We start from the raw sequence: 13871 nt of genomic DNA on the forward strand, positions 1-13871 counted from the left end.
AATATCTACATCCAGAACATTGAGACTCTTCAGAAGCACTTCTCCCTGCGACTCCTGAAACATACACTTGCAGCAATGTGTCGGCATCTCCAGGCACTGCAAACCAGCCTATCCCAGCTCAGAGCCTCCCTCTCCCAGACCTGCAAAGGACCTCTCCTGTTTTTCATTCTTCGTAGGATCCACAACCTGAACTCACAATTCTACTCAGCTTTATTGGACACTAAAAACCATAAGTACGGTAAACTTACTGGTGCCTACCACCAAAACGGGCTTCCTCCACCTCCCCAATCCCCAGCCATACCCAGGACCTTCCCCATAATGTACCTGCCGTCATTGGCCATGAGGCCACTGTCGGACAACCCATAGATTATGTCACATCCGCCACCACCGGGTACACCACTTGCGGGACCGCGAACGCCATCGCTGCTGAAGCCACCGGCTCCAATTCTGAAGCCCACACCACAAACATTACCATCACCGCTACTGCCACCGCCTACCCTGCTCCGCCCACCGCCAATGCCGCTTCGCCCATCACGGATGCCAGCGCAACTCCATCCACCGCTGCACCTCCTAGTCGCGAACCATTTCAACTCCCACTCCCATTCCTCAGATGATATGTCCATTCTGGGCCTCCTGCAATGAGACAATGATGCCACATGAAGGTTGCAGAAACAGCAACTCATATTCTGCTTGGGAACCCTGTAGCCTAATGGTGTCAATGTGGATTTCACAAGCTTCAAAATCTCCCCTCCCCCTACCACATCCCAAAACCAGCCCAGCTGGTCCCTACCTCCCTAACCTGTTCTACCTCTCACCTATGCCCTCCTCCTATCTCAAGCCGCGTCCCCATTTCCTACCTACTAACCTCATCCTGCCCCCTTGACCTGTCCGTCCTCCTTGGACTGACTTATCTCCTCCCTACCTCCCCACCTACACTCACCTTTACTGGCTCCATCCCCGTCTCTTTGACTTGTCTGTCTCTTCTCCACCTATCTTCTCCTCTATCCATCTTCGATCTGCCTCCCCTGTCTCTCCCTATTTATTTCAGAACCATCTTCCCCTCCCCTATTTCTGTTGAAGGGTCTAGGCCCAAAATGTTAGCTTTCCTGCTCCTAAGATGCTGCTTGGCCTGCTGCATTCATTCAGTTCCACACTTTGTTATCTCGGATTCTCGAGCATCTGCAGTTCCCGTTATCTCTATTCCCAGATCTTGCCCTTGATCTTTCATGATCCAGTAGATGAAAGACTGTTGGTTCAGAAGAATCCATGCCTTCTCTTCTAGCTGTGTTGAAATGTAATTTCAGTACATTGTCAGTTTACAGTCTCCAAACTCTGTATGTGCCTCACTTCTTAATTCAGCACCTCATCCACTGTTTGACTGAGTTAACCGCACAAGATAAAGTTGGTTTAATTTTGACTTTGTGTTGTAGTGTAAAATAGCCAATACCTGTTTAGCACCTGTTATATAACTCCATTTTAATTTTTTCAGACAGTTTACACTTCATGCTGTTACAGTCAAAATAACTTGCTTTCCCCAGCTTGTGTTGGGTATTTTTTACATCTAATTGTTCAGTAAAGGATTGTCATTAGCCCCCAATTTACCAACAAGTGTGAAAAATGTTAGTTTTGCTTGATGCTACTTGCAAGTGGCTAAGACGATTTGAACTAAAGCTTTTCTGAATAAGGGTCCAGACCCGACATGTCAGCTTTCCTGATCCGCTGATGCTGCCTGGCCTGCTGTGTTCATCCAGCTCTACACCTTTTTATCTCAGACTCCAGCATCAGCAGTTCCAACTACCTTTGAACTAAGACATGTTTTTTGTGTTTAATTTACAGCGCCGAGAGGTAGCCAAAACCGTCTTGTTTTTAGTTGTGCTTTTTGCTCTGTGTTGGTTCCCTCTCCACCTTGGCAAGATTTTAAAGAAAACTCATTACAATGAAAATCGCTCCAACAAATGTGATTTCCTTAAGTAAGTATGATTGACAAATACTATTCTCTTTACATCAGCCTTGAGTTCATTTAGGGAAGAAACTCACAGGAAATATTACCAGAGTTTCATATGAACTTATTTCCCACCATCATAACCTGTTTAATTGTTAACTGTATTTTTAAAAATTACCTGTATGAAATAAGCAGTTAATATGTATTTTCAGACTGGAGAGAGCTCTCAATTGTATGGTGCCTTTCACACCCTCAGAATGCCCCAAAAAATTCAATTTCAAAAATGTACTCACTATAAATGTATTTTACAATCACATTGTCAGAGCAATGTGAGTTCAAGTCCTTTTCAAGGGACTTGAGCACATAATCTAGGTTGACACTTCACCACAAAACCATAGGAATTCTGCAGTGTTGGAAGAGTCACCTTTTGGATGAAATGTGGAACTTGGGTCTTTCCTCTCAGAATTCCAGATTCATGGTGAGCGTCCTGGCCAATACTTATCCCCAAACCCACATCTCAGATTAACATCATTGCATCAAATTTTGAAGGCAGTTGTGAATGATTGGTGCTCACTATACCTTGTGAATTTAGTATCTTGCAAATAATTTATGAACTTTCAAGCCGCACCTTGTGCTGATCAGGATTCTAATGGCACACAGAAGATCTGTGGTGTGTGTGAGAAGGGCACACAACAGCACATTCTACAAGTAATTCTGGGTGGGATGGTCTTCCGATGAGCCGGTGTAGGCTTCATGGGCTGAATGATGTGCTTCCACAATATAGGAATTTGATGAACAGGACAAGGTAACAGATGCTTAGAAATACCAGCTGCAAGTTCCCCTCCAAACCACATAGTATTGGATTTGGAACTATATCACCATCCTTTTATTGTCATAGATCTGTACAGGGTGGAAACAGACCCTTCGGTCCAACTTGTCACTGCTGACCAGATATCCTAGAAAATCTTAGTCCCATTTGCCAGCATTTGACCCATATTCCTCAAAACCTTTCCTATTCATATAGCTATCCAGATGCCTTTTAAATATTGTAATTGTACCAGCCTCCACCACTTCCTCAGGTAGCTCATTCCATACATGCACCACCCCCTGAAAAGGTTGACCCTTAGGTCCCTTGTAAATCTTTCCCCTCTCGCCTTAAACCTGTGCCGTCTAGTTTTAGACACTCCCACCTGGGGAAAAGACTTTGTCTATTTATCCTATCCATGCCCCTCATGATTTTACAAACCTCTATAAGGTAACTCCTCAGCCTTCAACGCTCCAGTGAAATTAGCCCCAGCCTGTTCAGCCTCTCCCTATAGCTCAAACCCTCCAACCCTGGTAACATCCTTGTAAATCTTTTCTAAACCCTTTCAAGATTCACAACATCTTCTCTATAGCCTGGACAGGACATACTTGCGCAATAGAGACCTGTGTTGTAGTTGTGCTGAAATGGCTTGCCCAGGGGTACATACAGTTCTGCACCACAAATGTTCAGCACTGCCAAGATGTTGTCAGGACTCATAACCTTTACTTTGTACCATGTGACCAGCCATTTCTTGATATCAAGTGATGTGAACCAAGTTACCTCAATATTTGCATCAGCGGTAGTAGGGACCTCAGGAGGAGGCTTGACACTTCTGGTTAAAATTGGCTCTGCCCCCTAGTCTTCCCCCAACAATTACATTCTGTGCCCTTTTTAATCTCAGTACTTCATCCAGATATCGTCAACATGAAGAGGACTGATTCTGTTGCTGATAGAAGGCAGTAAGTGTCAATCAATAGGAGGCTTCCTTGTCCATGTTAAATCTCTTGCCATGAGTCTATGGGTCAACAAGTTGAGGATCCAGTTACAGAAGGGGGAGCCGAGACCTATTTGGAGATTAGTTTGTTTGGAACTGTGGTGTTGAATGTGGAGCTGTAGTCAATGAGTTGGAGCCTGACTTAGGTATTCTTGCTATCCAGATATTTATGGGTTCAATGTAGGGGCAGGGAGATGGTGTCTGCCATGGACCAGTTGTGACGTTTGGTGAATTGCAAAGGATCAAGGCAGTTTGGGAGGCTGTGGCTGATGTGAGCTATGGGTAACCCCTCAATACACTTCATAATTGTTGAGGTCAGACCCACCAAGCGGTAGTCATGGGGCACACACAGCATGATTTTTCTTTGGCATTGGGATGATGGTGGTCGTTTTAAAGCAGACGGGAACGTCAGATTGGAGTAAAGAGAGGTTAAAGATGTCAACAAATACTCCCGCTAGCTGGTCCACACAGGATCTGAGTGCATGGCCAGGGACTGCATCCAGGCTAATCGTTTTCCATGAGTTCACTCTCAAGGCCAATCTGATGTGAACACAGGTGCACCCAAAGCTGACAGGTCAGGTGACATTGTTTCACTGACCTGCTGTTTAAAGCAAGCCCAAAATGCATTGAGCTCATTGGGTAGGGATGTACTCTTTCCAGTGATTCTGTTTGACTTCGCTTTGTAGCCTGTTATGTCGTATAAGCCTTGCAACAAAAACAGGTGTCTGTGTGGTTAGCCTGGTACTCAAGCTTAGTTTGATATCACCACTTGGTGTCTCTGGCCTTACGAAGGTCATACCTAGATTTTCTGTATAGGTCAGAATCACTTAAATTGAACGCCCAAGACTTGGACTTCAGTAGGGAGTGAATCTCCTGGTTCATCCATGGCATCCATTTGGGAAACATTCAGATTAACTTCTTTGGCATGCAGTCTTCTACACACTAACTAATGAAGTCTGTAATGGTAGTGGCATACTCGTTTAGGGTGGCTGCTGACCTCTTGAATACGGACCTAACCACTGACTCTAAGCAGTCCTGTAGAAGTGTACAGTGGGTGAGGATGTAGGGTTTCATCCCAAAAGAAATCAGTGAACCAGGTAGTGTTCCATGACAATCCAGCATTTTGATGGTAATCTTTACTGAGACTAGTTTTATTTTATTCCAGAAATATTAACATTTGAATACTTTCAGCTGTTGCAGTAGGATTTGAACTCATTTCTTGAAAGCATTTGCCAGGCCTCTGGATTGCTAGTCTAGTAAAATTACCTATTCCCCATAAAATTAAGACCATTACACTTTCACTTGAATGCACTAGCCTTAAATTTTTTTGACATGTTTAATGGACAGTTAAAGGGTAAATACCACAACACATGTCCTTGCATGTATTTATATGCCAAATCTTTTTGTGAAGTTCCATGTAGTGAAGCTTGTTGGAAATAGAAGGACAAACTGGCATAATTTCCAGATTTCCATATTTTACTGCACATGTGTGAGTGTCAGAAGTTGCAGACAATTCACACTTTAACAATAGATTGCACAAATTAGCAACAACATTGCCTGCTTAAAAACTGTAACTGCAGCTCAAAGGAACTTCATTGACTGTAAAGCACTTTGGAACATTCTGAAGTCATGAAAGGCACTGCAAGACTCCAAGGTTTCAATCTCTCCTGGTATCGCAAAGTGTAGTATCAAGGTATAGAAAAAATCAAATGAACTGTGGATGCTGCAAATCAGAAACAAGAACATAAATTTCTGGAAAATCTCAGCATCTGTGGAGAGAAAGCAGAGTTAATGTTTCAGGTCTAGTGACACTCTTTCAGAATGGTTCTTACAAAGGGTCGCTAGACCTGAAATATTACTCCTGCTTTCTCTCCACAGATGCTGCCCAACCTGCTGAGCTTTTCCAGCAATTTTGGTAACATCAAGGTTCTTGGCATTAACATCCTGCATGATAAAAAGAATTTTCATAATGCTGTGCTATATCTTCAGAAGAATTTGTAATTATTCAAGATTAGTGGAAAAGAGCAGGAGAGAAGTTAGTGTCTACATTTCCAGTTTCCATTTCAATCTTGCTGATTGCACAATTTTAACACCAATGTTTTTGTCAGTAAAGTAGGCTCCTGTCTAGCTCAACAAAAGCAAATCGAGATTTCACAATGCATATGGAACTTTGAAGATAATCACAATCCAGTGCTGAGCTGCCCCTCCACTTAATGCTAATGGAAAGCTGGCATAGCCATTGAGGTTAAGTTTAAACAAAAGTGTCTTTAATAAGTCCAGGAGGAGCAATGATCTTCGGTGCTCCTAATCATAAGTCCTCCAGTGCCCCCCAGCTAAGAGGCCCCGTGACAATTCCTCCTGCACTTATTGCTGCAAATCTTCTCATGGTTCTGCCATACATTACTGGGGCTATCTGACTTGCTCCTCAACTTCCGCTTAGTTGACTAGAGACTGCCTTCCTCCTGAACTTTAAATAGTGACATTAAAATAGAACCCAACAATGTCAGATGACAGTTTCCACTGAGGTCAATAGACCTTTATGTGTGTATTTCTCACTTAATCTTTACACAGTTTTATTCTGGTAGAAAAGAAAATAAATTTGTATTTCAGATGGTCAATGATAGGTAATTAGACTATCTTTGCGTTGCCACATCGTCATCTGCTCAGAGTAACCTGCAAACCTGAGTGCAAAGAATTTCTAGCAGCATTTTTCTTTAATATTGTACAGGATCAGAAACAACAAAAGAAAAACCTGAAGGGTTTTCAAAATCTGAAGAAGGTCCTAGGCCCGAAATGTCAGCCTTCCTGCTCCTCTGATGCTGCTTGGTCTGCTGTGTTTATCCAGCTCTACACTTTGTTATCTCTTCACCAAAGAAAAATCAAATGTGCTTTGAAAACAAGGAACCTCAGCCAATGTGTCATGTAAAAGACCTATTCTGATTTGTTGAAGAATTTTTTTAAACACTTTTTTTGTTTTTACAAAATTGCCTCAATGTGCACAGTTTGCAAGATGATTCATTTAATCTCATGAGTTTTAAGTCTTTCCTCCCGCACATTGATGGGAAAAATTGCATAACAAACCACACTAAATTGCAAGCCTGCTCCATCAGGATGTATTGTTTTCATGTCTGCTGACAAAAGGGAGAGAATTTCAGACATCACGTACCAGTTGATGGAATGAAATGTTCAATTGATGCTTTTGAACTTTAGTTTCAGGGCAATGAAAAGCAAATAAATGTAAATTCTGCTGGAATATTGCGATGTGAGAATAATCTAACACTAACATTTGTTCCTTTCCCCAGCTTCATACTAGTCTTGGACTTTATTGGCATTCATCTAGCAATTCTGAACTCCTGTATAAATCCCATTGCTCTGTACTTTGTGAGCAAGAAATTTAAAAATTGCTTCCAGGTAGGAATCTCACTTTCAATATGTGTAATTGGAATATTTGACTGAGTGTTAACTGAGAAAGAATGGGATAGCGTATATTTATTGATGGGGTATATTATACAGAAGGAGAAATTCCACAAATTCCATGTTTGCAGTATTGTACATATTCAAGGCTATTACAAGCAGAAAATCATTGCCCCAAAGAATATCACATATCTGCAATTCATAAAGATCTGCCATCACCTTTTCAGAACAGCTAGAGATGACAATTCACACTATCCTTGCCAATAGCACTTCCATCTTCAGATTGAGTTAAAAATAAATATCCTAGGCTTATGTGTCATCTTCAAATATTCCTGAAAGTCTCTTGAAGCCACAAATAGCCAGACTTAGCCCAAACATTATACATTAAAGAATAAAAATCTCTGATTCTTTACATCAATGCTTCTCGTTCCATGGCGTATAAACCAAGATTTTGGCATGAAGCTAACATCAAAACTGTCAGAAAAATTACTTACTATTTATCTTCTTAGTACATTTAAGCCTTCATGCAACAGGAAAATTACCAGAAACTGACTTTTTTCTACCAAAATAAATGCCTTCCTTGAATCGAACCTTGAGCTATTATTCATTGCATGAGATGTAGAGTTTTACACCATGGGGAAAAAAACATCGCTTTTGTTCCAGTCTTCAAATACCTATCTATTCTAATCCCATTTTCCATTTATTGGCTTGTGGCCTTGTATGCTGTGGTGTTTCAAATGTTGTTCTAATTGCTGCTTAATCATATGAGGGTTCCTGCCTGTATTACCTTTCAGGCAATAAGGGTCAGATAGCCCCATACTCTGGGTGAAAGAATTCCACAAAACCTGTCTAAACCACCGTCCCTGATCTTAGAGCTATGCCACTTGATTATTGACCCTCTACTAAAAGGAAGTTTTTCTTCCTATCTTTTCTATCTAGGACCCTCATAATTTTGTACATCTCAATCAAGTCCCCTCTCGGCCTTCTCTGTTCTAAGAAAGCAATCCCAAACTAACCAGTTTATGTTCATACTCAAACTCGGGCAACATTCTGGTGGATCTCCTCTCTACTACAATTGCATCGTTCCTCTATCATGGCCACCAGAACTGTATACAGTACTCCACCTGTAGCCTAACTAACATCTTGTACAACTCTGAAATAATCTCCTTGCTCTTGTATTTAATGCCTCCGATAATAAAGGCAAATATCCCATATACTTTATTAACCACCTCACCTACCTGTCCTGCTGCCTTCAGGGACCTGTGGACATAAACAACAAGGTCCCTCTGATTCTTTTATGTTTTCCGATGCCTTTATTCCTCCCAAATTGCATCAGCTCAACTTTTTGGGATTTAATTCCATTTGCCACTATTCAGTCCAGCTAACCAGCCCATTGCTTTCTATTGTCAATGACTAGGTTACAACAAATAGCTTTGCCCTGATTTTTATTCCTGGTGGGTTCTTGACAGTTGGGAAGCTAGTATTGTGTGAAGTCATGACTTGTAAAGTGTTAAAGATCAATTTACGTTGGTTCTATCACTTCTACTGAAGTAATGTACTGTCAGTGAGTGACAAGGAGTTCTACTCCAGCTTTCAGAGAGCACAGGTATATGTGTACCAGCTCCCTAAGGTCCTTGTAATTGTCACCGATCAAATGTAGTTGTACTTTGTTTTTATTGGGATGAGGGCATCATCTATTCGTAATTTAGAGTTTCAAGTCAACCACATTGCTGTGGATATGGAGTTACATGTAGGGCAGACATTAGTCCTTCCTTAAAGTATATTAGTGAAACAGATGTGATTTTCTGACAACCAATAATGGATTCATAGTCATCATTAAATTCTTACTTTCACATTTTTTGTTACTGAATTTGAATTTCATCATTGGCCATGACAGGACTGGAACCTAGGACCCCAGTACATTACCTGGGCCTCTAGATTAATGGTCAAGCAATACTACCACTAAGTCATTGTCTCCCCTTATTTATTATTTATTACCATATTTATTATCATATAATGAACTTTCTTGTTATCTAAGAACAATGCCTCTTCTGTAAATGCTCATTGACGGAGTATCCTTTATCAGTACTCCTTAGATAGGCTGAAGACAAATCAAAGACAAAGGAAGATTGGTGGCTGCAAACTATACTGACCCATACCAAGTAACAGTATTTCTAGAAATGGCAAATACCATCAAGTACCAGGAATGGTCATCTGAGAAAATAGCACAATGAGATGAGGTGGAAACTCACCCATAGCCCCAGATATCAGGCCACGGCTAAGTTAACACCTAGATCCTATTGACATTGTATTGAGTGGATTCCCTTCTGGAATGAGTAAGAAATAAGTTGGAAGTATTGGAAAATATATTCGCAGAGGCTGCCTGCTGGTGTGTTTTGTGGCAGGTTGGTTTGTCTCTTTGGGGTCTCCTGTTTGGGACCATGGAAATGTGAAATGGGGAGCCCCACGCTCCCTTCTGAGGTCCAGGAGAGTACTCCAGCTTCTCCTGGTATAGCAATGGACGTTTTTATGCCCATTTTTTCTTTTTCTTTTACTTTCGTTCTATATCCAAAAGTATTATCACACACAAAACTGAACAAATTTTTTTCTCACCACCAAATCATCCATGGTACTAGTCATCTCTTTCCCAACATCACTAAATCACCAGTGTCTTCAAATAATCTAATTATGTGCAAAGCCTGGCAAGGGGAATTCATTGCCACTAAAGGTGAGTGAAAGCGCAGGGAGAGAGGAAGGGATTAAATCAAAGTAGAGTTTGACAGTAAGATAAAACACTCCATCTCCTGCAGTGTCTAAAAGCTTTGGAGGTATTGGTGAATACTGTGTATTCTGACTATGCTAATAGTCCAAGGACACCTGGGAACAAAAGTAGCCACAGCAGAGGGCAGACTGTTGGCAACCATGACTACCTGCTTTTGGGATCTATTAATGGCTAACTAAACCAGGTCCAGGAGCTGATGCATGAGGGGGTCCACTGACTTGCACACACACCTCCGTACCAGATGTCTTTCTAGAAGGTCCTAACTAGCTGGTGGGAAAGTGGTGATTGACTTAATCAGGCATCATTTAAGATGTATGATCTTCAAAACTTGTTTAGTGGAATAAGTTTTCGAGGGACTGGTCAGAGAGATGAGGAGCATTTTTACAGGCTCCATCAGGGAAACTTGGGCCTTTGCTGCCATCAACTTAAATCTTTCTCTCCGGACCATAATTGTTTCGGCATCTCTTACCAAATGGTTCCTGGTGGCATTCAGCTCCTTCCTCAATTCTCACTCTCATCTGCTAGCCTAGACAATTCTGATGGCAATGAGCTTCCCACTTCATGTCACCCAGATAACATCTCTATGTTGAATTATAATGAATGCATTTATTTTGGTTTGTTCTTAGAAATGCACATAATAATCAGACAATGTTCTATATCTTTTACCTCAGTGATTAGCCATCTATTGGCAGGAAAAATAAAAAGCTACTATGTTAATTATTTTGTATGTCTTTCAGTCCTGTTTGTGCTGCTGTTGCCAGAGCCAGGCTCTCATGAATGTGATGCCCATGAATGATACCTCCAAACATGTAAGTTTGCATTGGAAGAACCACGAACCCAATAATCCTGGTGAACGTAGCAGCCGGAAGGACAGCACAAACTGAAAGGAGAATTCTCCACTAGACGATGGGATAAAATAAATAGAGCACATGTGCTCCTCCATGTTTTAAACTCTATCAATGAAGCCCTCTGATGTGATAGAACTAAAGACAGGATGGGTTGTGACTAGAACTCATCATTTTAGATTTGTTTTGGGATTCCAAAGAGATTTGATTACCTGTTGCGAAGAGTTGATCATGTACCAGCGTCGAATTTTTTTAGTTGTGAATATAAACAGATGATGTTTGAAAACAGGCTTCAAACAGCAGGTCGAGTATTTGTATGGGTTATTACCTTGAAAGGTCCTAAGGGCCCACTGTAGGCTTTTATCCACTTTTGACATTCTGTTTAATTTAAAATGACTGGGTAAGTTTTCTGATATTTCACATATGTCCATAGGCTCATACATACTAGAATCCAGGAAGAAAAACCTGTTTCACAAATGTATTCAGTATATAAATTCCTATTTATCATCAGGGCATACAATGATAATTTTGTGTGAACATATCAAGTACTTCAGCAAGATGGATTCTAAAATTCAATTTAAGTCAATTTCGTTATTGGCTAACAAAAGGTAATGCAAAATAATAAAGACTTTTTTAAAATTCTATACTCTCTGTAAAAGGAAAGAATCATCCATTCTCATCACTCCTGCAAATCTATGGATGGCTATTATGAGTTGTTTTCGGGGACATGTATCCTTTCCTTTTATATGTAATGAATGGTGATTATTCTGTATTGTTTAAATGGACATAATTATTGTCAATTTCTAGAAATGTCACATAGATGTACATAACAATATAACGTCCTCAGTAGCGGTATAATCAAAAAAATATAAATCCCACATCAAAGTTTTGTTTGTAAATTATGTATACTACAGGGTCTATACCAATGAGCATGTCTCAGATGAGTTCTGACTTGTGTACTTGTAATGAATCCCCTACCTCCACCACAATGCAATAAAAGCAAAAATAATTCTTTTTTGCTGTGATTTTGTTTAATTGGTGTTTGAGTATTTACTGCAATATGGTAAAACAAATATATAAAATCTGATTCAACACATTCTTTATGCCATCTGTAAATTGAATTTGTTTTGCAGATGTTAACTAAAGTACACCTCGTACAGTTTGAAATTCCAAACACCTAAGTTATATCACAGCAATGGATGACTTCAAACAGAAATTTATCCTTCCACATAAATACCTGGGTGAATTTGACGGTTAGACATTTTGTCTTTAGATCAGCCTCAATGATTCTAAGATGTTCACAGTTATTGTACACAGCAAAATTAAAATAATATTTCATTCTCTTCCAATTTTCTATTAAACTTCAAAGATGGATCCATTTACATGACATAATATTTACTGTGTGACTCTCTGTGGACAATTTGAGAAATTGGATCAGTCCTGAAAATGTTATGTTACCTTTTTAATGTACAGTGCAGCATTAAATTAGCTTCTCAGCAGAGACCCAATGTGAGACTGACTTCCTTTAAGACTGCACCTTTGAAGTGAATTTGGTTGGAGCAGTGTTAGAATTGATTGGAGACGACACTCTAATAGGGAAGTGCATTGAGTAATGGTACATCAGGGCAGTCAGCATTCTCCAGGGTTCTCCGATGCAGCACTGGATATTTTGATGCAGTAGGTAGCGAGAAATCCTCTATCTGCATGAAACCAAACCCAATATTTAATCGAGGTAATGGGAGTCTCACCAGCTAGGTTGCTAAGACATCTGTTTGGGGAAGGAACTAAGTTAATAAGTTAGACTGGTCTCTCTCAATGACACACCATTTTCACTCCTACTTCTCCCACTCTGTTTCTTTGCTGAAGTCTGTCAGACAGTCAGCACTGTCTGCCTTATGCTCAGGGGGTGCATCATAAAACAAAGCCCTTCTAAAGCTGAAAAGGCAAAGATCAACTATGGATCCAGCTTCTGATTGCTGACTATTATTTAAGATTATTGATATTGAAGATAAAATTATATTCAGCTCAAAATCCATCTGGCCTTCCAGGTGAGTTGCCTCTAAAAGTGTGAAAGGTGTGAGGCATTCACTCTGATTGATACGTTGAGAACTAAGAGGCATTTCAGACAGATCCATGTGGCTCTTAACATGGGTTTGCACCAGTCATGCTGATGGTTATATTATAATGACTTATGCCCAAATTTCTTTCATGAAAAATAAGAAACAGGAGCGTAGAGAATAGGCCAAGCAACCAGCCAGTCGTATGTTCATTGCTGAACTACATCAATTCAACTTTCCAGTCTACCCATGTAATTTTTTCCTTCCCTTTGTTTTTCCCCTTCTTTGTCTTTGACATTGTTTTTATTCAGGCCCTATTCACTCCCTTGATCTACACATTACTGGCTGGGCCAGCATTTATTGCCCATCCCTAAATGCCCCGAGGGCAGTTCAGATTCATCCACATTGCTGTGAGTCTGGAGTCATATGTAGACTAGAACAGGTAAGGATGGCAGATTTCCTTCCCTGAAGGACATTAGTGAACCAGTTGGGTTTTTCCAACAATCGAAGATGGTTTCATGGTCATCATTAGATTCTTACCTCCAGTTTTTTTTACTGAATTCAAATTTCATCATCTGCCATGACAGGATCGAACATGGGTCCCGAAACCATTAGCTGAGTTTCTGGATTAATAGTCTAGCCATTGTGTAAGCCACTGCTTCCCCAAATAAACATATTCACTGAAAAATATCCACAGCCCTGTGAGGGAATTTCAAAGTTCATCAACAGTCAGAGTGATAAAGGAATTCTCTTCAGCTTGGTCCTAAATGGACAATCTCTTATTCTGAGTCGGTGCCCCCTCATTCAAGGTGTTCCAGCCAGGGGATACCATCCATTAGCATCAAACTCAAATATGCCTTCTAAAAATTTGATACATTTCCATGAGATCACATTTCATTCTTCAAAACTGCAAGGAATCTGGGCGCATTCTAGGCTGTTGTTTCATGTCAGGTAGCCTTCTCCTTCAATCTCCTTCTCCCAAGCAAATAAATCTTCCTTTTAAATTGAATAGAATTGAATTGAATTAGTCTT

The 13871-nt window shown here is 40.5% G+C and overlaps 1 protein-coding gene across 1 annotated transcript in view; it reads left to right on the forward strand.

Moving 5' to 3' along the window:
* ednraa (endothelin receptor type Aa) overlaps positions 1-11777 on the forward strand; it is a 46714-nt gene extending 34937 nt beyond the window's left edge. The window contains exons 5-7 of the mRNA XM_048545046.2: positions 1837-1970; positions 7044-7152; positions 10675-11777. Of these exons, the coding sequence (XP_048401003.1) occupies positions 1837-1970; positions 7044-7152; positions 10675-10821 (390 nt within the window). The 3' untranslated portion in view covers positions 10822-11777. The remainder of the gene's footprint in view (positions 1-1836; positions 1971-7043; positions 7153-10674) is intronic.
* Positions 11778-13871: the final 2094 nt, after the last annotated feature.

The sequence above is a fragment of the Stegostoma tigrinum genome, chromosome 1 (genome assembly GCF_030684315.1).
Source record: "Stegostoma tigrinum isolate sSteTig4 chromosome 1, sSteTig4.hap1, whole genome shotgun sequence".
Classification (NCBI taxonomy): Eukaryota; Metazoa; Chordata; class Chondrichthyes; order Orectolobiformes; family Stegostomatidae; genus Stegostoma; species Stegostoma tigrinum.